The sequence below is a fragment of the Sturnus vulgaris genome, chromosome 6 (assembly GCF_052056855.1).
Source record: "Sturnus vulgaris isolate bStuVul1 chromosome 6, bStuVul1.hap1, whole genome shotgun sequence".
In the NCBI taxonomy this organism is placed as follows: domain Eukaryota; kingdom Metazoa; phylum Chordata; class Aves; order Passeriformes; family Sturnidae; genus Sturnus; species Sturnus vulgaris.
In genome coordinates, this window is record NC_142248.1 from 8,385,957 (window position 1) to 8,409,957 (window position 24,001).

Here is a 24,001-nt window from a genome sequence, read left to right on the forward strand (position 1 = left end):
GAAAACAAGGAGCGAGCTGTGCAGCTGAAGGTGTGGATCCTGGGTGTGGCATACTGTGAGTGTTGATACTGCTAGTATTGCTGAGCTTCAGTATAAAGCATCAACGGGACTGGCTCTTTAAGCGAGTCTGAAGGAATCCTGGTTTTCCAACTGGCCCAGGAGAAGCATGCATGTAGACCCATCAATCCCCACAGCTGAAGGGCTGTGCAGAAATGTTGGGTTCAGAGTGAATGCCTCCAAATTTTAATGGAGAATAGCCACAGGGGCTGGAAGTGAGTGGCAGTTTCTAAGCTGAGAAATGAAAATAGCCCCAAATTAGTCATCCAATAGGTCCAATAGTAAAGGTTGTTCTAGTGACTTCCTCAAAGTCCATTTCATTGAGCAGACCACATATTACAGTTTGTCATTTTCTAGCACCTTTCACTTCACTGATTTAAAATTGCTTATTTTTGAGCAGTAAGCAAGCCCAGCAAAATCCTGGTGGTTGTCAGGGCTTAGCTTCAGTTGGATTTCCTGGGCACCTGTCAGTCAGCAGTGAAAACCTCATCTCTGGGGTTTTTACCTTTGCTAGTCAATTGACAGCCTGGAGACTGGACAATGCTTCACTTTCAGCAGCTCAACCATGTGTAAAGAGTCAGAACTGCTTGTGAAATGCATTGCTGCATTGTAATTCATTTCCTAGAGGCAATTTTGTGCTGTGGGTTCTTGTTGGTCACCCTTGGCAGCAATCGGCCTCCTTGCTGGTGACTTCAAACCAAGGACTTTAAAAGCAAGATCCCTTCAAGCAAAGTGCACTATCTGAGGTTTTATCAGGAATGGATGCTTGCACAAAATTCATCTGATCTATGGCTAAAGGTGTCCTTCACTTTTAGGACCAGTGATTCTCATGTCAATATGAGTGAAAAGGAAATTGAAAAATTCCTTGGCGATGGTTGTGATAGCATTAAAGCCTGACACGCACTTCCCCACTCTGCTGGTGTCCTGGATATGCTCCATGGAGATGACTGTTGTTAGCAGCTGGTGTTAGAAACTTCATTTAGCAAAAAATCTGAGCATGTTTCTTCCTGGAAGCAGGAGGTGTGGTGCCTATGATGCCAAGAGCTTGCAGGCATAACCTGCAAGGGGGGATTTGCAGCACTTCCTGGGGCCTGTCTTCCCTACCTTACTCTCCTGAGGCAGAAGGAAGAGCACAGGCAGCTGAGCACATGGGTGGGTTTAAACATTGTCCCCCAAGGTGTTTAAATCAGAGGGCAGAGGCACTGCCAGGTCCAGCTCTGCAGTGGCACAGAGGCTGTTTCTGGCAGAGCTGTCGCCGTACGCCACACAAACGGAGCCATAGCTCATTTACAAAGGGCTCTAAAAATATCTGCTGGGTAATCAAAGGCTCCCACAGCACAGCATATGTGCTAGCTAGACTTTCTGACTCTCTGAAGTCCCCTGTTTGAAGTTGGTTTTGATCAAGGAGAAAAACAAGCGTGCTGTCTGCATGGCTGCCAGACACCCCACTATCCCACTATCTTTTTGTCCTTATTCCTGTGTAGTATTACTTTGTTTTAAGTCTTATGTCCCCGTTTCTGGGGACACTGGTGGTACCTCTGGGGGCACACAGGGGTGGGAGAGCCCTGCAGAGGTGCTGGGGCTGGGATGGGGAGCCATGGGCTACAGAGGGTCAGGAGTGGCACAGCTGCACTCCAGGCCACCACTGCACTTTGTGGTGCTCAGGAGAGCTGTCTGGAGAACGGGGTAGTGTGTTGGTTTTAGGTGTCACCTATTCTCTCAGGGGCATCTTGGAGCCCTGTCCTGGCTGGGTTTATTCCACATTCAGTGATCACTAAGGGTTCAGGGCAGTGGGGGAATCGGCTGCAGACCTTCAGGACTAGCACTGGCAATGACTGTGTTGTAGATGCTGGATTAAGTACTACTCTCTCGGCAGACAGAGGATTACAGGACAGTTCCAGTTTAATTTTTAAATACTGTAGGGGGAAAAAAGCTTCTAATAAATTTGAGGTGACAATGAACAGCAGGGTTAAGAGAAGAATAGCTCTGTGGCAGCTATCGCTGCTTTTCAATATGCTGAGCTGGGAATTACTGAGTATCTCTGTGTGAATCCCCCAGGTGGGAAGGACTGTCCCTGGCAGATGCACCACCCGTATTCAGCTCACTGTGCAGCAAAAATACAGCTTTTTCCTTCATCCCTACAGCAAATTCTTCAGTGCCATCAGCCTCGCTGTGCAGCTGACAGGCAACTCTCTTTGTGAGCCAGCAACAGCCTGGGGCTCTGCAGACTGGCTTTGTTTTCTCTCCTTGTGATTTAACACTGACTGTGATGGGTGAGAGTGCCCCCAAACTGTCAGTGAGGTAAATACTTCCCACTCCTGCTCCAAAAATCTCTTTTCTTTTACTTTTATGTGCAGGTTTTGATCTGCGTGTCTTGTTGGGAACCTGCTAACTCCGGTGATGGTATTAGGTCAGCCAAGCATATTTTCCTCCTTACAAATGCATGGTTTACAGAGTATCATCAACACCAACTTGAAAGTACTGAGATTGGCAAAAAACAAAACAATAATTAAAAAACCCTAAATTCTCTTCTTAGTTTTGTTTCAGAGATGGAGCCAGTATCTGGGAAGAACCTGGTTCTCAGATCCCATTCTCTAATTTTGTAGCTACTGGAGAGCCTTTAGAGCTTTGCTTAGCTGCCACCTTGCAGAAAAACCCAATAGATTTCTCGTGCTTGCCCAGGACAGGACTATTGCTGACTGCTCCCCTTCTCATCGTCCACCCATCCTTTGATGACAGCCTTCAGAGCATCTTCTGTTGACTGATGCCAGCACTCTGTGCCCCTGTCGTGAGCTGCAAGCAGAGGGGACTTACTGTAGAGTAAACAGTGCAGACACAGCATTGGTACAGCTTGGAATTATTTACTTGCAGTGTTTTACATGTTGTGCTGTAATATTAGACACAATGGCTGAGCATCATGCTCTGTTGTTGTGCGTTGGATTGTGAGAACAATACAGAGTCTTGACAAACAATATCTGGCCCTGTACAATAAACACACTGGGACACTAAAGGACCAAGTAAGCAGAAAAGCCCCCTCATGCTGGAAGGCCACAAATCACTATTTCACTTTGCTACTTTTCTTGTGCATATTGAAAACAGAAGAAATAATATTAAGTGTTGAGTGTTACTATTTACTCATCATGCTTATCTTTCAACAAATGAACCAAATACGTTTTAATACCTAGTTAAATTCTGAAACACATAAAAATGCTGTAAAAGCTCAGTCCTTCAGTTCAGACTTCAAACTGGCTTTCAAAAGAGTGCAAGAAGCATGGTCCAAGCCACTTTAGCTTCCAGTTCTTATTAAATGTCATTGTAGTCAACTCATCTTAGACATCAAGAAAATTTGGGCAAACCTTGGGCTGTAATTCTAGAGCCCAAATGACCTACTTCATTCTGGGGAAAAAGAAAAAGTGGTTTTGAACGCTACTGCCAGATAGTACTGATGACAGATGCTAGCAAAATACAAGGTACAGCACTTAGAGGTGTTGAAAACCCATCAGTACCTGGGAGAATAGTTTAGTCTGAAAATTTTCCCAGTCCTGTTGAAGGGAATTTTCCATTACTTTCTGATGTATTACCTCTTTGCAAAGCAAACACATTTCTTATAACCATGCAAGGATATTTGGGACAGCAATTGAGGGGAAAACCCTGTACTGAAAAAACGTTACCCTTACCAGGCACCAGCTGTAACCACTCCCCTTACAACTGGGGAAGTGTGCTGAGGGTAGTAATGAGTCTAAAACATCCCAGATATTTTAGTCACTATTGATGATTTGTGCTTATTAATCCTTCTACTGTAGGAAAAAATTGCTTAAAATCAAACTAGATCATTTTTGGGGAGGAAGATCTAGCTCTGAGGGGAAGTTGAGGCAAAACAACAGATGGCTGCAGTCTATTTTAACAAAGGAACTCAATGTAGTCACAAATCGTTTCCTCTGGCCTCTCAGCCTTCTCCTCTGAGCAGAGGCCACCTCAGGAGATCACCTTTCCCAGGAAAAGCTGGGTAATATACCGGAGCTGCATTTCTCAGGCTGTTTTACAGTAATCTGGTAGTTTGGGCTTTGTCACTGGACCAGAGACTGTGAATCCCTGTCCTTAAACTCACAATTCTGGCCTTTAGTGAAAAGGATCATTCATTCTGGACAGGTAGACTGCCTGACACAATCTTTTTTTTTTTTTCCCTTCCTTATTCCCTACAGTCTCTCGGCTTCCAGCTTCTTCAAGTTAATGCTTATAGCAGGAAAAATAATCAGTCTAGCCACTAATTAGCCACTGGGGACTCCTGTGGCTGTTTTTGGCCACACATATCTTAGGAACATTAATTGCCATAACTGGGGATTTTTGCTTCTTCTCTTACGATGCAATTTATAAGCAGCATCCTTTAATTTAATACACAGTGGTGCTTGCTGATGCTCCTGCATTTTCAGCTCCAGGAGCTGAAAACCGAGGATGTGTCTGGCTCTGTCCTTACTGCACTTCGGCCATACTTCGACAGCTCAAAGCTGCTTGATACAAATGGCATTTCCAAATACTTTATCTTCAGCTACCCCACCCATTCCCATCCATTGGGGTGCTGGGGCTCAGGACACGCACGCAGGTGTTGCTGCTGGATGGGAGGGATGAGGGCAGGGCTTGGGCAGGCGCTGGAATGCGGTGACACACAGCTCCTGTTGTGGGCTGGGCGCCCCTGCCCCTCGGGTACCACACGTACACAGAATTCCTTGTACACGGCATTCCTTGTACACGGCATTCCTTGTCCCGTTACGTGCCCGCTGTCAGCCCCGGCCAGGGCTGCCTCCTCCCTGGGACACCTGGCAGCCTTTGTTCACGGGAGCATTCTTTACAGGCTAAAATGCCAGGCAACAAGAATGATCCATCCGGGGAAGATGTATGCATTTGCACTCTTTCTTTCTTTCTTTCTTTCTTTGCCATTAAATCCCACTGCAGCAAAGGAGGAAACAATGCCGTTCATTAACACTGATGGCACCACTTTGCTCCTAAGACAGATTTGTGGTTAAGTAGTGTGGATACACGGTATTTGTCTGCTGTAAAAGAGGGCATTGTTTTGCCAGAGCTAAGGAAGATTCTGAGGATTTGTGCTTTTAAGTGCCATAGGACTGAAATCTATTACAGGGTGTGCCAGAATCACCAGGGCACAGGCAGGTAATGCTGTTTATAATCAGTCATCAAGATGTTATAAAAGGCTCAGTGAGACAAGCAGGATGCAGAGCTAGAGGAGTTGGCAGCAAGGCAAATATTTGGCCCTTCAGGCTTTCCATTGCCAGCCAAATAGCATCATACCGTGAAATTATCCTTCTTATCATTATTCCCCAAAAAATCACAGTGCTGCCTGGAACCTATATGTGGATTAGGCCAATATTCCAATAAATTCTGCACTTATATGGAAATCATTATTCCATACCTGTAGGTATATCTACAGGCAAATCAGGATCACAGTAAGCATTAAGATTCACTATCAACTAGACCCCTGTGTCCAGTTTACTCACAGTATCCTACAGCTTTTTCTAGTAAACAAAACCCCACAGAGCAAAACAAGAAACCAATTTTCTTTTTGTTTACATGCCCTCTAGCCAATAGATCAATATCAGAGATTAAAATATTGGGTGCAAGATTCATGGGCATGCTCAGCTTTTCTGTCTGTCTGGTTGCTCAAAGCTCATTTTATTGCTATCTTCAAAATAAACCTGTAACTCCCAGCTACACCACCCACAAAAGAAATAGTAGTGTAAAGATAAGAGTTTTCAGTGTGCATCAGCCTTGTCAGTTTCTTCACAGAATCATAACATTGCTGGAGATATAAAGGGCCTCTGGAGATCATATTGTCCAAACTCACCCCCTGCTCAAAGTGGGATAAACTAGAGCAGGTTGTTCACACTGTATCACATCAGATTTTCACTGTCTCCAAGCATGGGGACCCCCAACAAGCTTTCCTGCCAACTTGTTCCAGTATTTGATTATACTCACAGTAAAAGAGGGGGGGTTTATTCTCGGTATTTTCCATGTGTTCAAATGGCATTTCCTACATTGCAAATTGTGACCTTGACTCTTGTTCTGTCACTGGACACCAGTGAAAAGAGTGTCCATCTTCTTTTGTCCTCTCCTGGTCAGGTATCTGTACACATTGGTCTGAACAGTTCCAGCTCCCTCAGCCTCTCCTCTTACAGAAGATGCTCCAGTCCCTGAAACGTCTTCATGGCCATTTGCTGCACTCTTTCCAGAAACTCCATATCTTTCTTGCACTGGGGAGCCCAGCAACAGACACAGCACTCCAGAAGTGCCCTCACTGGTGCTGAGTTGAAAGGAAGGATCACTCTCCTTTGTCTTGCTGGCATTGCTTAACACAGCACAAGGCACTGTTGTCCTTCTCTGCTGCAAGACCACACTGCTGGCTCATGTTCAACTTGGTGCCCACCAGGACACCCAGGTCCTTTTCTGGAAAGCTCCTTTACAAGTGGTTGGCCTTCACCCCTGCACTGCAAGGGATTGTTCTTCCTCAGGTGCAGGACTTGCCACTTCTCCTTGTTGAATTTCAGGAGGTTCCTGTTAGCCCACTCCTCCAGCATTTGTCTCAGCATCCCTCTGAATGTTAGCACAACCACCTTGTGTATCAATCATTACTCCTAATTTTGCATCATCTACAAACCTGCGAAGCCATGCTCAGCACCATTGTCTAGGTCATTTGTGAAGGTGCTAAACTCTGTCAGTCTCACCACCAGCCCCAGTCACCACTAGTTACTGACTGCCAGCTGAACTTCCCTGCTCATAACCTGTCGTGTCTGGTGCTTCAGCCAGTTCTCAGACACTGATTCTGCTGCTTTCCCTTTGCCAACAGGATGGCAGCCTTCCCTTGACAAGCTGCTAGACTTGATTGCACCATCAGAATGGGATGGACACTAGTTAAAGCTTAGCTTAATATTTTGATTTAAACAAGGGGCAATCTGTCCCTGCAAATATGAAGCTCTCTGAGATTTTCAGGGCTACAAATAATATGGTTCTGTTTCCAGATTTTTGGATGCCTTGTTCCCATAGTTGTGTCTACTTGTCAAGTTGTGTCTACTACTTGAAAAACAGTAGCAGGACAAGCACTGTGCTTATAAGGTCATGACATCATCACTGCCAATACCAGACTTTCAGTCCAACTACAGACACAAAAAAAAGGACAGTCAAAAGTCACACACAACCACATCAAATCTTGAAAGTGCACACCAAAAACAAGCCCCGGAGAGTCTGTCTGGTTGGTGAATTCCTTCTGTCTGGAAGTGATGAAATACACGGCAGTTAATAAGGGTTGTCTTTGGGTAACTAATGCTGGTATGAAGATTTGAGTGCAATAGTTAACTGTCAAACCAAAACCATCTATCAACTGCTAAGTTATGGAATGATCCCACTTCTTATGCCTAATTTTAGATGTTGCCTGGAATATAATTAGCATATTTGAAACTTAGGAAAAACCCAAACGGAAAAGGTGGCAGTAAACAGAAAGATTTGGTCCAAGTTTTTGGAGGTAACATCAACAATACCTTTTTGTCCATATTTAGGATCTTCCCGAATGACACCATAGAAAGATAAACAATACAGGTATTCTGCTAAAGGGTCCTGAAACATTCATATTTTCAGCAGTTTTCATGAATCCTAAATACAAGTATCAAACTCTCCAGGAAACAAAAGTAAAGGAAGGTGTTTAACTTCTTGCTCGGCAGTGACTGCTTCAAAGGCTGTACAGGATGAGGGTGTTGTCACTCCCTTTCTTCTTCCTCTGTTCTCTCCCTTCGTTCTGTATCTTTTTCCAGGTATCCATTTACTGCACTTTGACTTCACTCACTTTTTCATATTGATTCTTTGTGCCTGCCATGACAGTCGGTTCTCTGATCTTCATTTCTCAGTCTTGTAGAGTATTATGAAAAGCAGTGATTGATAGAACAGTTGCATGTTTGTGATTATGGAGCCAACACTCATCAAGGGACTTGGGTGACAGCACTAGATGCCAATGAAGGGCTTACATTTCCATGATAACTTTGCTCTTCTTTGCTCCCCTCTGCTCCTCGACAGAAACAGAGACCTCTCAGAAGAGACAGTGAGCAGGCAAATAAAATTAATTCAAACCATCCAGGCAGCCAATCCCTTGTTTGAGACATCTACTTGATTAAGTGAGAGATTGTCCTTTAAATACATTTTCCAGACAGTTTCCTGTCTGGCTAGAATGGGCAGGAAGATCAGAGAAAGGTGGTGCTGTGCTGAGTAATTTCATGAAGGTGAAGGTGGAAGGTGAAATCCAGTTTATTCCCCCAGGCTCTGAGGCCCGGTGGGAATCTTGTTGTCAGTAATCATGATGATCCTACATGTGGAGCTGGTGCCACATGGCTATCTGTTTCCTGGGGTTCCTCAGCATTTCTTCCCAGTGGTTCCTCTCTGTGCCTGTGACGTGTAAGCCCAGACTGCACTTGCCAAGCACATGGCTCTGGCCAGCTCCATCCTGGCTCAGCATTTCCAGCTCCACGCTGGAGGCACGCAGGAGCTCGTGAGGCACCTCAAACATGATCATCTCATTCCACACAGGGTTGATCTTGTGTTTTGCACGTTTGGTCTGCTTCTTCTTCAGCTTCAGTGACTGATGCCTCAGTGTCACCTTGACAGAAACATCTGTATAGGGAGGGGAGAGACACCATGTTAATGAGCATGCAAAAAACGGGCCAGACTAGACTAGACTAGAATAGGCTGAGTTGGAAGGGACCCATCAGGATCATGGAGTCCAACTCCTGGCCCTGCACAGGACACCCTAAAAATCACACCATGTGCCCAAGAGAATTGTCCAAACACTTTTTGAACTCCATCAGGCTGCTGCTGTGACCAACCTAAATCTCCTTTAACTCAACTTCATGCTGTGTCCTCAGGTCCTGCCCCTGCCCATGAGAGAGATCAGTGCCTGCCCTTTCACTTCCCCTTGTGAGGATGCTGAAGACCACAATTAGGTCTCCTCTCAGTCTCTTCTCTGGGCTGAACAGAGCAAATGACCTCAGCTATTCCTCATAAGGCTTCCCCTTCAAGCCCTTCACCATCCTCATGGCTCTCCTTTGGACAATCTATATCTTAATTTTTTTTATATTGTGATGCCTGAATCTGGACCCAAAAATGCAAGACAACTTCCACTGGTGACATCAAACTGAGAGAGCACAGAAGAAATATTCATCAGGGGGCATTTGCTTTTCACTTTTTATAAATTATTTAAATTTCTTCGACTTTCTAAGCCAGACATCTATTTTTTTTCTTGCCAAACTTTGCCCTTCCCACTTTCTTTCTAGATTTACATAATAGCAGAAACAACAGTATCTGTCTCCTTGCTATAACACTCACCACTGCCAAGTAGATCTTTCAGCTGCTTGGAATGGAGGTTTTTAGCCTTAATAATCACCACCAGCAGGCGATTAGCTGCTGGCAGGTAGCTAATAGAGAGCAGAACCTCCCCATGGCCCGTGGATGGCTCCTGGAAATGGAGACACAGAAAGGGTTAGTTTTTTACATAATCTTGGCCAGAACATTAGGAAAACAACAGTAGAAGACTGATGGCTGGAAGGTCGTGGACCAACCGAGTTGTGTCTCTTTGTACAGGAGATCTTTCCATTTATGCTGGATGAGACTAAACCTGGCAAAGGTGCCTGAGAGGCTCCTCCACTCATAAGGCTCTGATGATGTGAGTTACTGAATCCTCATGTCACTGGAAAGTAACTGCTTCCTGACATCAATTTTTAGTGGAATATTTAGTCAGAAGAAGATTTGAGGCTGACATACAAAGCAAATAGTCAGAAATTCCTATTTTGAGAGACCTCATAATTGCCCTGCATTTACATCCACTGCCCCCTTTACTGCTTTTCGTAATTCACCTTTGGTTTCAGGTGCTCCATTTCCCAGAAGGTTCTGACTGGACTCAGCCTCCAGCCTGCACTGCCCAGCAGGAGTGTAGGGCTCCCTGGGAAAGCAGAGGTGGTGCTTGGGGCTGAGTCTGATCTGGAGCTGGAGCTGCACCTTCCCTGACACCCTATTTGGTATGAGAAAAATCCTAGCCAAGCTGAAATCCTCCACCAGCTGAGCACAACACATTAGTCTTCCTTCCCACCTGCCTTCTGTCAGGACTGTGAGCAGCTCTCCCTGCTTCCCCTGTGGGAGACTCCCTTCTTTCCATTTCCCTTTCCTTCCATTTGCCCTGGACAAGCAGCCCTTGGTGGGAAAGCCTAGGGACACAGCCACACCACCACTGCTCTCCTGTAACAGACTAATGCCATTTCCTTCGGAAACCAGCAGAGCAGGAGAGAAATCCCACACCATTGTGTGCAGAGCTGACAGCCCATGGCAAGGAACAAAAAGGGAGTAGTTATTCTCTCAGTAAGTGGGACCTTGTGACAGAAATCTGGTTTAGTGTGAGGTTAATGACCCAGAAAAGTTCCAGAAAGCCAATGCCAATCCAACAGACTCATTCAGGACTCCTTAGCATGTTCTACATCCTCGAGGATAGACAGCCCTTCTCCAGGCTATTTCTGTGCTCTGCAGTGTCACTACTAAGAGAGCCATAAATATTTCAAATTAAGTTTTCAACCAGTTACTTGAAACAGGCAAGGACAGGCCCCTGTATGCTCTCCATGAGCTGACTGACTCTCCAGAAAATATGGCTGTCATCACTGTCTGGTTTGAATGACTAATTTGTCCTGCACAAATCAGGTGGAAGGCCATTAGCAGGGAAGCCTGAAACTCAATCCCAAGTCAGCCCAAGTAAATCTTTTTTTCATGCACTCAGGTAGCAATGAAGGGCTTGTATGAATTTCACTTCTATGAATCCTGTCTTAAATGGAAGTGGACTTTAGAAAAGCCATACATAAGAAGAGGCAGTTTCAAATGCCTCTATGCCCACTACAAAAGAATTGGACACTGAGGGACAAACCCAAACACCACCTCAATGCAAACCCAGAGTTTAAGTATGTCATAAGCTGCTTTTGTTTGTTTACCCCCACTACATCTGAGCAGGTCCCATTCTATAGCTCTTGGCTAGAATTTGGTTCCTGTAGCTACAGGCACAGGCAGATGCAGTGGGGATTGGGAGGGGGTGCAGCCTTGTGGACGTGCACACACGCACAAACACACACCTTGTACTCGGATCACATCTTGTGCTTATGACTTTCTAGCTCCTAGTGTGCTGATCAAGTTTTTGGCCAGCCTATATCCACATGAAAACAAAACCTACAATGGTTGGGCTCTGCTGGAGTTTTGAGTGAACAGACTGAACCAGGGGTACTTTTCCTTCCCCTTCTGGGCTTTATTTTCTTTGTTTCTTTTTCTCTATTAAATCCATAACCTATATTTTGTGCTGAAATCCTGAAAATTCATGCAACCATCAGACTTTCTTTTAGCTTTCAGTCTTTCTTTCTATGAGATACGAATAAAAAGCAACAAGGGGTCATCAGTGAATTACGTGCAGGGCACCACGAAATCACAAAAGGGAAGTTGCTATGCAAAGACACACTATCATTAACCCACTATCATCACTGTCATTAGCAAAGCAGTGGGAGGGAAGGAAGACAAGATAAGGATATCAGTCTATGGTATCTGCGCTTTGCATTGCTCACAGGACTCAATGAATTCCTGAAGGCTAATCGCATTACCTGGTTAGCTGTTAGCTCCACTCTGGGCTCCTTCCCTTGTGTGTGGGAGAATTACTGGGAAGGTAAGAACGAAATTTCTGCCCTTCCTGGCATTTCAAGGAAATGTCACACTTTCGACAAAGCTCAGTAACTTTGTTCCGGGATGAATGCTGTCAAAAATAGCTCCTCTTTTTTGATCAGCTCTTCCTCACTCCCTCCCCCTCTGGTTCTCAATGAATGATTCAGGATCTGTATACATAAGCTATCTGTGCAATGGTTGGCTCTCTCAGGTCCCAGATGACGCAAATTCAGCTTTCACTGCACATCCTCAGCTCAAACTGGGGCACTGTTCAGCAGTACTGCTGGTGTTAACCTTGTGCTGTCAGCCTGGAGAAGAAATTAAGGTTTCCCTGTTTCTGTGTGTGGTTGTGAAGCTGGACCAAGGCATAATTCCCTGTATATCAGAACTCCATCAGGTGCACTGCAGTAACAACTTACTGCTGTGAACAGGCTGTTCCTTGGGTAGTGTAAAAAAGCAGATGCTTCAGTATGGGGGGAGAGGGGAAGGGTTACAGCTATTAGACAAATATTAAGTCTTGTGCTTGAAGTTTATGAAACTCATTAAGACCACCATTTGTTTCTGCTGCCTCTGTCCCTGGCAGACGTTTTTAGTGTGGACAGTCCCATTAGTATTCAAGTGGTTATCAGATAAATCAGCACTACTGGAAATCAGAAATGCAAACTCTGTACTCTGTGTCTGTGGCCAGCTCAGTGGAGAGCCCTGATGGTGACAGGCAGTAATTTGTTTCTTCATGCTTAGTGATGGTGCTGGTGTTGTTTTGCATTGCTCAGTCCTACCACACAAGAGGTACCACTTGTGATGAACAAGCAGCAGCAGTAGCAGCATCCTGCTGCCATGTTAAGTGAATTGCTGCTGCTAGAAGAACAACCTAGTTCATAGCAGGGAAAAGGCTCCTGAGGAAATGTGCAAGAAATTAGTGCACTGTACCCACTTCAGGAACTGTTGGAATTCTTCCCTTCATTTTTCCTATCTGTGCAGCTGGTGAGATGTGGATAAGGAAGGAAAGGAAGGGTTTGATGATTAAGGAAACCAACACAATGCAATGAATATTTTGACATCTCCCAGAACAGCACTGGATTGATTCCAGTAAGTAAAAGTGTCCTTCAGTCCAGTTTTCCAGTCCCAACAATGTATTTCACTCCTAGTTTAAGGCTCCCTGGGGTGCCACCGTATGCCCTACCACACCCAGCTTTGCAGAGTCCTTCCATCACGCTCTGTAGGCACTCTGATATTTCAGCTCTTGCCACTTTAGACCTGTATCACTAAGTTTTCTAGACGTAGCATTTGAATTACAGATGCCAGTGTCAGATTGTCATGTAATTAGTGAGGAGTTGAGGGAGTTGTGACACATTAACAGCTGGGGGCAATAAGCAGAAGGGCTTCTGATGTGATGAGACCAGCACAGAGCTGTGCTGAGTGATCTCTGCAGTCACACATCACCTCTCTAAACCTGCTCCAAACAAATAAAACCCCTCACCCGCATGCAGCTCTCTAGGAAAAGGGCTTCTCTTGTCCAAACTCTTACTCAGTAGGGTTTCTGAGCTACCAACACTGAGTCCATACCTTCTCTGGGCTCTTTAACCTTTCCCACTGGGCCTTCCCAAAGGATTCCTCCATGTCGGCAAGGTTCAGTTTGAGTTCCCCCACAATGCTGTGCCTGGAGAACTTGTCGCAGTTTCTCAGGGTGAGAGTCAGTGTCCCTCCTGGCATCTCCTCCTCCGTCAATGGGAATCGCAGCACCTCCTCCCAAAGGGTGTGAAGTACCTTCTTCTTCAGCTCTGTCTGGGCCTCAGCAATACCAGACTTGCTCTCCAGTGTGCCCAGTATGTAGCAATGGCAGCCAGCGTCTTGGTCCCCACTCATTCTGCCATGCATAGCTGGAAAAGATGGATGGTAAGGACCTCTCACAAAAGACAGCCTTGGAATATCTGTGTCTAAATTGCTTGTTTCATGGGAGCCATAAAATAAAACAGCTGCATAGACATTGACCCCTGTTCCTGCCTGCATGGGGGCAGATTGAGCTGTGAGCCCATGCTGTGGTGTTTTCCTCAGGCTGCACAGTGTCTCTGTCCTTGTGCCACTGCAGAAGGATGCTGCCACTGTTTGGGAGAGCAAGAGAGTTCAAGGAAACACATTCTGTTGAAAGATGCAGAACAGCACTGAAATGAGGCAGCATGAAACAGGGATTGGCAGTTCTCACTCACTTTTACCTTGGCACACAAAAAAAGCTTCTTACAATGATTTTAAAAGCAGAAAGGCCAGTCACAGACATCAGACATGGGATAGAGCTTCCCTTGGCACACATCCATCCCTCCAGGCCAATGTGGGATATGTCTAAGGGTTATTGCATTCTGCTGGTCCAACCTCTGGTAAATTAATCCACCAGAAGCCATCCCACAGCCCAAAAGACCTGTGTCAAGAGACATTTATCCCTAATTTTATATCTCTTTTATGCTGGAAAGCCTAAAGTGAGAATGACATTTCACACTCCTCTTCAGCTGCATCAACAGAATTGCACTGCCTTCTCTGGCAGCAAGAGGAGCACACCCTCCTCCAAGGGGTCACTGAATATCACATCAAGGCTTTGAGGGAAAACTGTTGTCCTTGCTGCAGCCAGTCCAAGGACAGCTGCTCCTGAGCTGCCAGGACCCGTGGGTCACAGGGCCCTCCTGGCTTCTCAGGGAGTGGGACTGGGGAGCAGAGCCAGTTCCTGTGCACAGGAGTGCCAGGGTGACAGCCAGCTGGCATGGGTGCCCGTTCTGAAGGGGAACTGTGGGCTTGCTGCTGGCAGGAGACCCACAGCAGTGGCTGCCATTCTGCACCCTTTCAATTCTCGCCTCAGAGGGGGTGATTTGATTAGGTTTCCACAGAGATCTACACTGTGCATGAATTATTCAGTCAGCTTATTTTATTCTCCCAGAGGAGCTGATGATGCTCCAGCCCTGAGTGGAGAAGCTGTAACAGTTGTCAGAGAGTGACACAGAGCCTGGCTGCCTGTCCAGGCATTGCCAGAGGGACTTTTCTCAAAATGAGTGGTATCTCCAGCTCAGGCTTTGACTTGAGGAAACGGCACTAGGGAGTGGATGAGGTTGAAGAATGAAAGATATAGAGAGGAAGGAGACATTAACCCCATTCCTTTTGCCCCCAAAGGAAAAAATAAAAAGAAGAGGTTGCTTTGTACCATGTCTGGCACAAGAGGAGCCCATCCTGGCTCCTGGCAAAGCCGTGCAAACAACTGTTCCCAAGCTATGCCCTCCCTCCGAGCAGTGACATTGACAGGCGTTCCTGCTCTGCCAGCCCAGCACCAACGAAACACCCAGCGGTCCTGAGGACACCCGTGGGTCCTGGGAAAGCAGGGCCCAGTCTGTGGGTGTGAGCAGCAGGGTGCTGGCCATGGGGGCCGGGGAGGTGGCCTTACCTTGCAGCAGGGCCACGCGCAGCTCTGCGCGCTGCGGGTCGCGCAGCAGCGAGTAGTGCAGCTCGGGGGGCTGCGCGCCGCCGGCCGCGCCGTCCGGCTTCAGGTGCTCCGTCACACACACGTCCTTTACCACACCTGGAACTGGAACAAACCCCTTAGGAGCAGCTCCAACCCTTCCACGACGACGCTTCGCTTTTCTAAATAAATGTGATTTGTTTTCCTTCCTCCTCCATCGTCTTACATCCTTTTTGCTCTGTTTACTTGCACTTTCAGCTCTTTCTACAGCATTTGGACAAAGCCATCTTCTCTCCACCACCTTGTGCTCTGCACACTTGCTCTTCTACCTGAGGCCAAGGTGTCTAAGCAACACTCATTGCTTATTATATTGTTTTATATTCTTTTAACTGGCATTATTAAATTAAATCTTATGTTCTCTGCAATGAGAACGTGAGTCTGCTCTTGAACTGCTGTGCAACTCTGCATTAGGTCAGACCTCTCTAAACGTTTTGGTCTTGTTTCTTTTTTTAAATTTTAACAATGAAGTCTTTGTCATGCAAAAGACATCCATTTCCATAGCACCTGACCATGTTGAAGGCAATGAACTTTGGAATCCATAAGTCAGTTTCTCCATGCGTGATTTTGGAGCTGAGTATGCATTTCATGCTAAAATAAAGCAAGTTGCAAGACTAAAAGAGAAGCCAGAGATTTTTGTCACCCAAAGCTGTTATCTGCAAGGTCAGTTCTGATTCACACAGAAAACAATAGTGGGACCAGCACACTTCCTCCTGAAAATCTCAGCCACAGTTCAGACCAGTTCACTGTGGCATCAAAAGGAGAAAGCAACAATTCTTGCTTAATTTTAGCAACACTTGAGCTATAAAATCAGGCAGAGCAGGAAGGAAACTTGCTTGTGCCATTAGCAGTGCAGAGAGGCTCTTACACCAACACTTATGTAAAGCTTTAGCCTAAATGCAGCCATCATCTTTCATCCTTTCCACCCTATAATCTTTTCCCTGATACCTAAGGATGTGGCTCAGACAGTTTCTTCCTCCAATGCATCTGCTTCCCATGGTACTTTCTTTTCCATACTCACAAGCCTCAGGCTGGAGGGGTGAAGGTAGCAACTGTCCTTCAAGAAGGGCAAAAATACAATCTCAAAAAACTAAAAATAACTAAAAAGAGTACTCAATAAAAATAACGGCAGATGGCATTGTTTCTCTGGCAAATATTCAGGAAGGTTTTATTAAAGTGGTAAACATAAGAGTAAATTATCCTGGTAAAAGATGGCTGTGAAGTTAAAAATCAGTATGGAAGAAACACAGACATGCATGTAATTAAGAATGCATTTTCTCTCAGGCTCCAGAAGTCTTATTTTTCAGGATTTGGAGTGTTACCCTTTGGGCTGGGACACAGGAACTCTGTTTGGTGAAATCCTTTGAGGTGTCAGCTGCACATTACAATAAGCCAAGAACATCTCACCAAACCATGGCACTAAAGGAGCAGAGAAAATGAGAAGCTTTGACCCCCACTGTCCCTGACAAGAGCACTTGCTGGACAGCTCGAATTTGACCTGGAGGACATACTCTGCCTAATTTTGGCCAGCTATTTCACACAGACTCTGGATACTGCTCTCAGTACAACTACACTAAATGTGCTTTTCTGCAAAATGTCTGCTACCAGGGAGACAGATTCTTCAAAACAAAAGATGTTTAGATACAAAAAACCAAAAAAACAAGAAGATACAACTACAACTTTGTTATCAGAATGTCCCTATGAGCTCCATGACTACCTTCTACTAAACAAATGTATGCCAACAAAACTCAGAGTGCTCATGATAAGTGAAAAGCATCCCATGTTTTCACTTCCATATTTATTTATCTAGCAACGATCACATTATGCTTGGAAGTATGACAGACCTACACCCACTAAAGCAATTGTTAGTTTGAAGACCAAAAGCTCCTACCGTTTTGAGGGAGAACAAACAGCTCTTCATTGACTTGTATCTTCATCCTATTCTCATCCAAAGCAGTATGTTTTCCAGTAGCTGGTTCTTCTGTTGTTTTCAGAGAGTACTGTGTGTAATTAACAATTTCAGGCGAAGTTACTTCTGGTTTGGGGCCATAAATGTTGGGAAACTTCAGAAGTGCTCGAGGCTGGACTGGCTCTGCAGTTTTCTTAACGTTGAACTGAAAATTAAAACCTTGCTTATTATTTTGCACTAATTACACTAATTCCTTCTATCTTCTTAATGTTATATGAGCTGAGACAGGAAAAAGGCAGGGCCTCTGGTCAATCCTACCATAATTTTTTCTTAGTTTCTAGAAACTGCTGTCTGCATGTCTGGAGACTTTCCTGACAACACTGATACCTTCTACTTGGTGTGTTTCTTTTCAGATTTAGTTCTCTATAGGTGTTTTGATTACTATAAGAAAAATATATGTTCTTATCACTTGATTTGTCCTCTGTTCCACTTAATATTTTCATAAGTTAATCCTTTCATTTTAGTAAAGAAATTAACCATGAAGTTAATTTTGCCTTGATTAAGATATGGCAATTTTTACCTTGATGTTTGAAATCGAATCCAAGAGCAAGAGGCTACAGCCATCTCACAGAATCCAGAACATTTTATGTGAGTATATAGTAAGCATTAAGAGTGCAAAGACATAAATAAAATCTGGAGAAAGCATGACCATAGTGCAATAAGACTGAGGAGAACTTGTGGAACAAATGAGCCCTGGACTGGCAAACCAAGAGTAGTTGATTCAGTGGTCATCTCAGCCTCTTGGTTCTGTGGACCAGAGCTCCATCTGACCATCAGACACACATTTCCTTTTTATTATACCAGGACTGAAATTAGGATTTATGTCTGATTTTGTTCTTAACACTTCAATTCCCTGCTAGATCGTGAACATGGAATGAGCAGAACCTGCAAGATGCTCAAGCCCAAGCAAAGGCTGGCAGAAAAGGCATTACTGTTCTCCCAAAACAAAACAAAACAAAACAAAAACAAAAACAAAAACAAAAACAAAACAAAAAAAACAACAACAACAACAAAAAAAAACAAACAAAAAATAAAAACCCCCAAAAAATTTAGTGGAATGGAACAGTTCTCTTCTGCTTATGTCACAAGAAAGAATCCCACCTTCTTACAACTGAAATCATTCCTGATTAATTTATATTTGGATTCATCAATGGAGAAGAATAAAATCTGGCTAGCAAATGACCCCAACCCTTGCAAAAGATTTTATTAATGTTTCCAAAACGTGAAAGACAAAAACCACAAGTAAAATTATTGTGCAGTAGGATTATCTCTAACCTACTGCCTGCAAACCTACCTTTTGTCAGGATTGAGGGTGAGCCAGAAAAGGTTCATAACTGTAATTAAAGTTTTTCATTAGTCTTATTATTTCCTATTAATAGTGAATGCAGATGGTGCCCTGAAGCTGATGTCTGTGTTGGGATTTCCTGGCCCCAGCTTGTATGTGCAGAGGAAGCATACCTACTTCTCAAGAAACAGAGCTGAAGAAAGAGGGCTGTCTTGGATGTCAGCCTAGTCATATTCTGCTCGTGGAGATCCTGGTTGCATACACTTGGCAGTGGTAGGGAACTAATTAGGTCAGTGACTCCATCTTCTCAAGGCAACCAGTGTACCAGTGTTTAGGAAGTCCACTGTGCAACACAGCATTTTGTCTTGTCTAATTTTAAGGGCTTTGAAAGACAAGTGGGCTGCGAAAGAAAGATGTCACCGTGTGCCATCCTCACCTAGTATTCAGCTGAGTTTAGATGTTATGTAAATTACAGTGTAGGGCTGTAAGTGTAATCATCTTACAGAGATGTGAGCCTCATCAGTCCCAAAATACCTAGGAAATGTGAAGTTATTCATCCAAACTTTAAATGCACTTTTCCATTCTTCTAAAATTAAAGCAAACCAACCAGGCAGAATAGGTGAGGAATCACTGGACAGCAGCTAGAAAAGGCTTTTGTTGTGCAGAGGCATTATACCCAGCACACACACAGTGCCTGACGTGGTGGCCAGCCCCCGTTGTCCTCTCTCCTGGGGCTGCTGTGTCAGGCTGTCCTGTCACTCACTGGCCACACTCCGGAGCCTCCTGCCTGCTTTGCTCTGTGCTGCCAGCACACAGAGCCCTTCCAGATCCTTTAGGATGAAAATCATGCAAATCTGAGGTATTGTTAGCACAATCTTTTCTTCCTCTTGCTAAAAGCCAGGTATTTAGTAAAAAAATCCATTAGCACACAGCATCTAACTCCATTGGGTCTAAATATTCCTCTTGTCTGTCTGCTCTGCAGAATTAGAGACGAGAGACATATGCAAGCACAGTGGGACTAGCTCACCCCCTCTTCCAACTGCATCTGCCTCTGTTTATTATTTTGCTGCCAGCTCTTTTCCCAAGTGCTGTGTGCTAATCCCGTTACATGGCAGTGCCCTATGGAAGTTCCCTTTGCAACTCAGCAGTTGTGTCTTAAATAAAGACATGAGCAGAAGAGATCCGATAGTTCTGCAAAAATGCATGAAAGCAAGTAAACCAAAAGGAGCAAGGGGGCTGCAAATGATCCTTCTGTGTCCCTGCCCAGTGTCACTCAAAGCACCAGACTGTTGCCATTGCTGGATGAGTTAAGGAATCCTCATTCTGCAGGCTTTGCTGAGACTTTGCAAATTTACAGCAGTTTCTCATTGTTTTGTAGCTGTATGTTTGTGTTAGAACTCTTCTTCCTCATGTATGCAGGGCATGTCCATGGGGAGCCTCTGTCTACAGCAAATACCAGCATCACTGTCGTGGGAGACATGCCAAGTGAATAAAATGCAGACTTGCTACATCTTTCTTTTGTCATCTGTGTGTATCAGAATCAGTGGCCCTGACAGGTTTCAATAATTGAATGTATCCAACACTGACTAGGACATACTGTATACTAATGTAGTCAGAAAAAAAAAAAGTCCTGACAGAACAATTTATAAACATAGAGATAATAAAATTTCACAAGCTCAGAACTCAAATTGAGATTCATTTCTTGAAGGTATAGAGACTGATTCTGAATCAGTGACAGCATAGGAGAATTCATGTTGCTGGCAAGAAAATTATTTTAATTGGAAAGAATTGCTAAACATATGGAATATGCAAACTAAGAACATTTTGCACTTTCTGTGACAGAATGTTCACTCGGCTGCTATAATATGTCTAGATTTATTTTAAAAAAGAACCATAAAGCCAGTAACATTGGAAATAATTCTTCAAATTAAAAAATCTACAATGCTGAAAGAATGCACTCAGGTAATAATGTTACATTTAGGGCAGGTTGAATAATTTTATCCCCTGTTGGTCAAATACTGGATTAAGTCATGGAAAAACTTGATGAATATATTGTGAGGACCATAACTGCATAGCTCCTGGGTACTGGAGGCTTAACTGAACAACATGGAGATTTATGGCTTATTTCAGTCCTGCAAACAAGATAGCACCCTCATGGACAAGATCCAGGATGGATTAACACTTTCCCAAGATGTTTCCCAAAAGTCTGTATAAAAGAAAAAAAAGCCCAGTCCAAGGGTGGAGTTAAAATTAAGATTTGAGATGTTTTGGGGGTTGGAGATTATAACATCAAGCTCTCATAGAAAGAGCCTGATGGTAAAGTTGTCTGTGGGTTGTGTTGCTGCAGACAACAACTAGAAAAATAGCTATGCAAAGTGATATGGCTGTCAAAGTTACATTTTTCATTCATGTTAACAGTAAACTTGGAAAAATCTCCTCATCGTTGTACATTCTTATATACAGATGCTAGCAAATCCCCTGTATGGGGTAGAAAAGATAAAAAAGGAGCCTGAAAGGGACATGGCTAAGCTATCAAACAGAATAGCAGGGGAAATTCATCCTAGGAAAATGAAAACAGGTTCTAGGAGATATTCATCATGCTCATGGAAGAAGGCTCAGAATTAGCAGCAATCTTTTGAGAAGTCCTAAACTCCATGCAGAAGTTAATCCATGGTCAGTGGAACCATCCTCCCACACCTCTCCTCCCCCCTCCAGCAACCACAAGATCTGCTAATTCCATTTTCTGTATCTGCACCAGTTCTTACAATAGTGTTTGTAGATTTGGTCATCTTTCCTCAGCATGAACTGCAACAGGAACGTGAAAATGCCAAGGTTCTTTTCTACTAAGAGCCAAAGAGTGGAAGCCAGAGAAAGACTGAATATTTCATTACAAACATTACAGAGGAGTTCCATTAGGACTCCTGCTACACTCTTTAAGAATACAAAAAAATTTGTATCAGCTCAAGTAATTAAAAGGCAAATAAAGACTGTTATACAATGGAGCACAGGCCTTTGGAATGGGCTACTATGGCATAACACTTGGTTGAATGGCTAGGTGAAAGTGAAAAGGACACAGGCACGTACAAATATTAGGAGCAACTCCCAACAGGTAATACTTTCAGAGACTGAACAGTGCTATAGATTGTGATAAAGATCACATTTAACCGAGGAAGTCATCAAACACTTCCCTTTGAAGAAGAGATTCCCATTAATAAGTATATTAAAAGCGTTCTATAATTCTCCTAGCTCCCTCTTGCACTGAGCTCAGGAGTAAATCAGGCTGTTTGCATTCTAACAAACATGAAAGAGCACACAGGGATGCCTGACACTATCCATATTCCACATTACTTTTACAGTAAATGAAAAAGAAATTCACAGTGTGATGAGACTGTGCAGTCATCACAATCTAGATTCTCATTTGCTTTTTATTATGATTTCAATGCCTTGTTTTAACTTCACACATAATTAATCCTCTCAGTTAGAGGGGCAGAGGGAGGAGGAGGGAAGGTTTTCACAAGAAACCAGCTGTTGACAGGGAACTATCCTGCAGGAACTATGAGATATTGTGAATAGAATTAAATAGCTGCTATACGAGATCTCAGCAGGAGCCATCTCCTCTTCACAATGCTGCGTGCCACCTGGTACAGTCCAGTTTTCTCTTCTTAGGAAATTATTTCTTTTCTGATCTATCTTAACAACTAAGCAGCATTTCCAGTCCTCATCCCCTGTTTCTGCCATTAGCAGCTTTCTCTTTGGCTCCGTGGCAGCTGTCTCCTGCTCCCGTAATTTTGTGGTACCCAGCTCATCTCTGTTTTTCCCTCACTCCTCCTCCCACTGGCATGTTGTTATATCCTGAACACAGTGAGCAGATAAACAGGCAGCATAAATCACATGCTGAGTAGCCTAACAGGGAAGTTGCATTCCCACCCTCTGCATTTAAAGAAAAATCACAGAGTAAATTAGAGACTGTGTCTTACTTGCTGGACTGGCTGAAGCACACTGGGCTTAGTGTTTTCCGTCTCCTCCTCTTGGTCCTTTTCTGAGAGTCCTTTCCCAGGTTGCTTGCATTTGCAGAAGCAGGTGAGACCGCAGAGGGCAAGGATGCTAGTTGCAGTCCCTAAGGTAGCCCCCAGGGCTATAACTGGAGCAGACAAAACCATTGTCCTGTGCTGCACAGGAACAGAAAGCACAGAGATCCTGTGGCTCTTTCTACTCCCTGGGAGAGCAGCTCTCCCACATCCACTCCGATTCCTAGCCTGGCTTCATTCTCCTTGGAAGTCTGAATGCATTTCTCTTGTGCAGCAAAGAAAAGGGACCAATCTAGACACACAGATAAATCATCCCACCTTTGCTAGGCAACGAGGCTACCTTTCTATCCTGCTGATGGAGTTGCAGCTCCAGGTCAGGGAGAGGAAACAGTAATTGTGGTGCCTGCAATCTCCATAGAGCTGCAAACAGGCAGTTTTCATTGAAGCCTGTTCTCCAGCTCCACTGGGAAAAGTCTGATGTGTGATAGAGAGGAAAGACGTCAGCAGAAGGGGCTGGCCTTGCTAGCTAACTCACAGAAAGTGCATCCAAATGTTTGATCATCTCTCCAGCAACATTTCTCGGGGTTGACTTGCTGATATGCTCAAGAGGTTGTTTTTTTTTTGTCTTAAGGAAAAGATAGTGACTGCCAAAAGCTGCTGGCCTGAGAAGCCCTGTTATTATAGCACTGCATGATACCTCTGTATTCACAGTAAAGCCTCTGTATAAGTCAGGCAAAACTTTCTCATCCTTCAGAGGCTGCAGAACAAACACAGGCAAGAATTAAACACTGTCCCATGCCTCACCACCTGCCCCTCAAAGCACTGGCTCTGAACCTTTTGGAGCTGCTTTCTGCAGGATAAATGCAGAGCAGCACCTCTGTTTAAAAAGAGAGCAGAAAATCGTACCAAACAAGACACACTAGTGCATATGCTGCTTCCTCTGGAGAAAATGAGAAAGCAAACAACATATGCTAGGCATTAGTCATAGTGCTTTCCACACTGGTGTCAGGCAGTGGGCTGCTGAGCACAGGACAGGAACCTGCATGAATAGACTTGAAGAGCTAGATGTCCGTCCCAGTTTCCTCTTGAAGTGATGGAGTGATTATCTTTCTCTGACTCATTTATTTTTGCCTTATTTCTCGGAATGCCCAGCTTGTGGAAGAGGATAATAAATGCCATCATTTGATATGTTTCTCATGACATGTACTTCCCTTGCCTGGGTACTTCACAAAGAGAATCTAGTGGCCAGAAAGTGATTGTAATTCTGGTCACTATATCTCTCAGCCAGAGTGAAAATAGTAAGCAAAATGCAAAATATTCCAAAAAATACCCAGTTCTACTGATTCTGCTGGGAGTTTGTCATTCTTTTTTGGAATATAGTTGATACTCGTGGATCAGGAAAACAAATTAACTATGTACAGAGAACATTTTAGAAATTC

At 44.2% G+C, this 24,001-nt stretch overlaps 1 protein-coding gene across 3 annotated transcripts; it reads right to left on the minus strand.

Annotated features, from left to right (window-relative positions):
* Positions 1 to 2,902: 2,902 nt before the first annotated feature.
* Positions 2,903 to 23,064, minus strand: SYT13 (synaptotagmin 13). 3 transcript variants are annotated; one of them, XR_015804417.1, is made up of 7 exons: positions 22,512 to 23,064; positions 17,172 to 17,394; positions 15,209 to 15,349; positions 13,354 to 13,667; positions 9,433 to 9,562; positions 6,046 to 8,721; positions 2,903 to 5,001 (listed from the first exon to the last, which is right to left on the minus strand). XR_015804417.1 is itself a non-coding variant. In XM_014881909.2 (6 exons), the coding sequence occupies exons 1-6, from the start codon at positions 22,692 to 22,694 to the stop codon at positions 8,417 to 8,419; spliced, it is 1,290 nt and encodes a 429-aa protein (XP_014737395.1). In that variant the 5' UTR covers positions 22,695 to 23,064; the 3' UTR covers positions 2,903 to 8,416. The 3 variants fall into 3 exon arrangements, 2 of the variants coding, with proteins under 2 accessions (XP_014737395.1, XP_014737394.1); XM_014881909.2 differs by having other exon boundaries at positions 2,903 to 8,721; positions 15,209 to 15,343; XM_014881908.2 differs by having other exon boundaries at positions 2,903 to 8,721.
* Positions 23,065 to 24,001: the final 937 nt, after the last annotated feature.

Bases quoted from the DNA above. Each gene is read 5' to 3' on its own strand.
- SYT13 (XM_014881908.2), bottom strand. From the start codon at position 22,694: ATGGTTTTGTCTGCTCCAGTTATAGCCCTGGGGGCTACCTTAGGGACT. The intron at 13,668-15,208 runs GTAAGGCCACCT...CATCTTTTCCAG, and splicing joins GCGCGTGGCCCTGCTGCAAG to CTATGCATGGCAGAATGAGT. The intron at 8,722-9,432 runs GTGAGTGTTATA...CTCCCTATACAG, and splicing joins GAAAGATCTACTTGGCAGTG to ATGTTTCTGTCAAGGTGACA.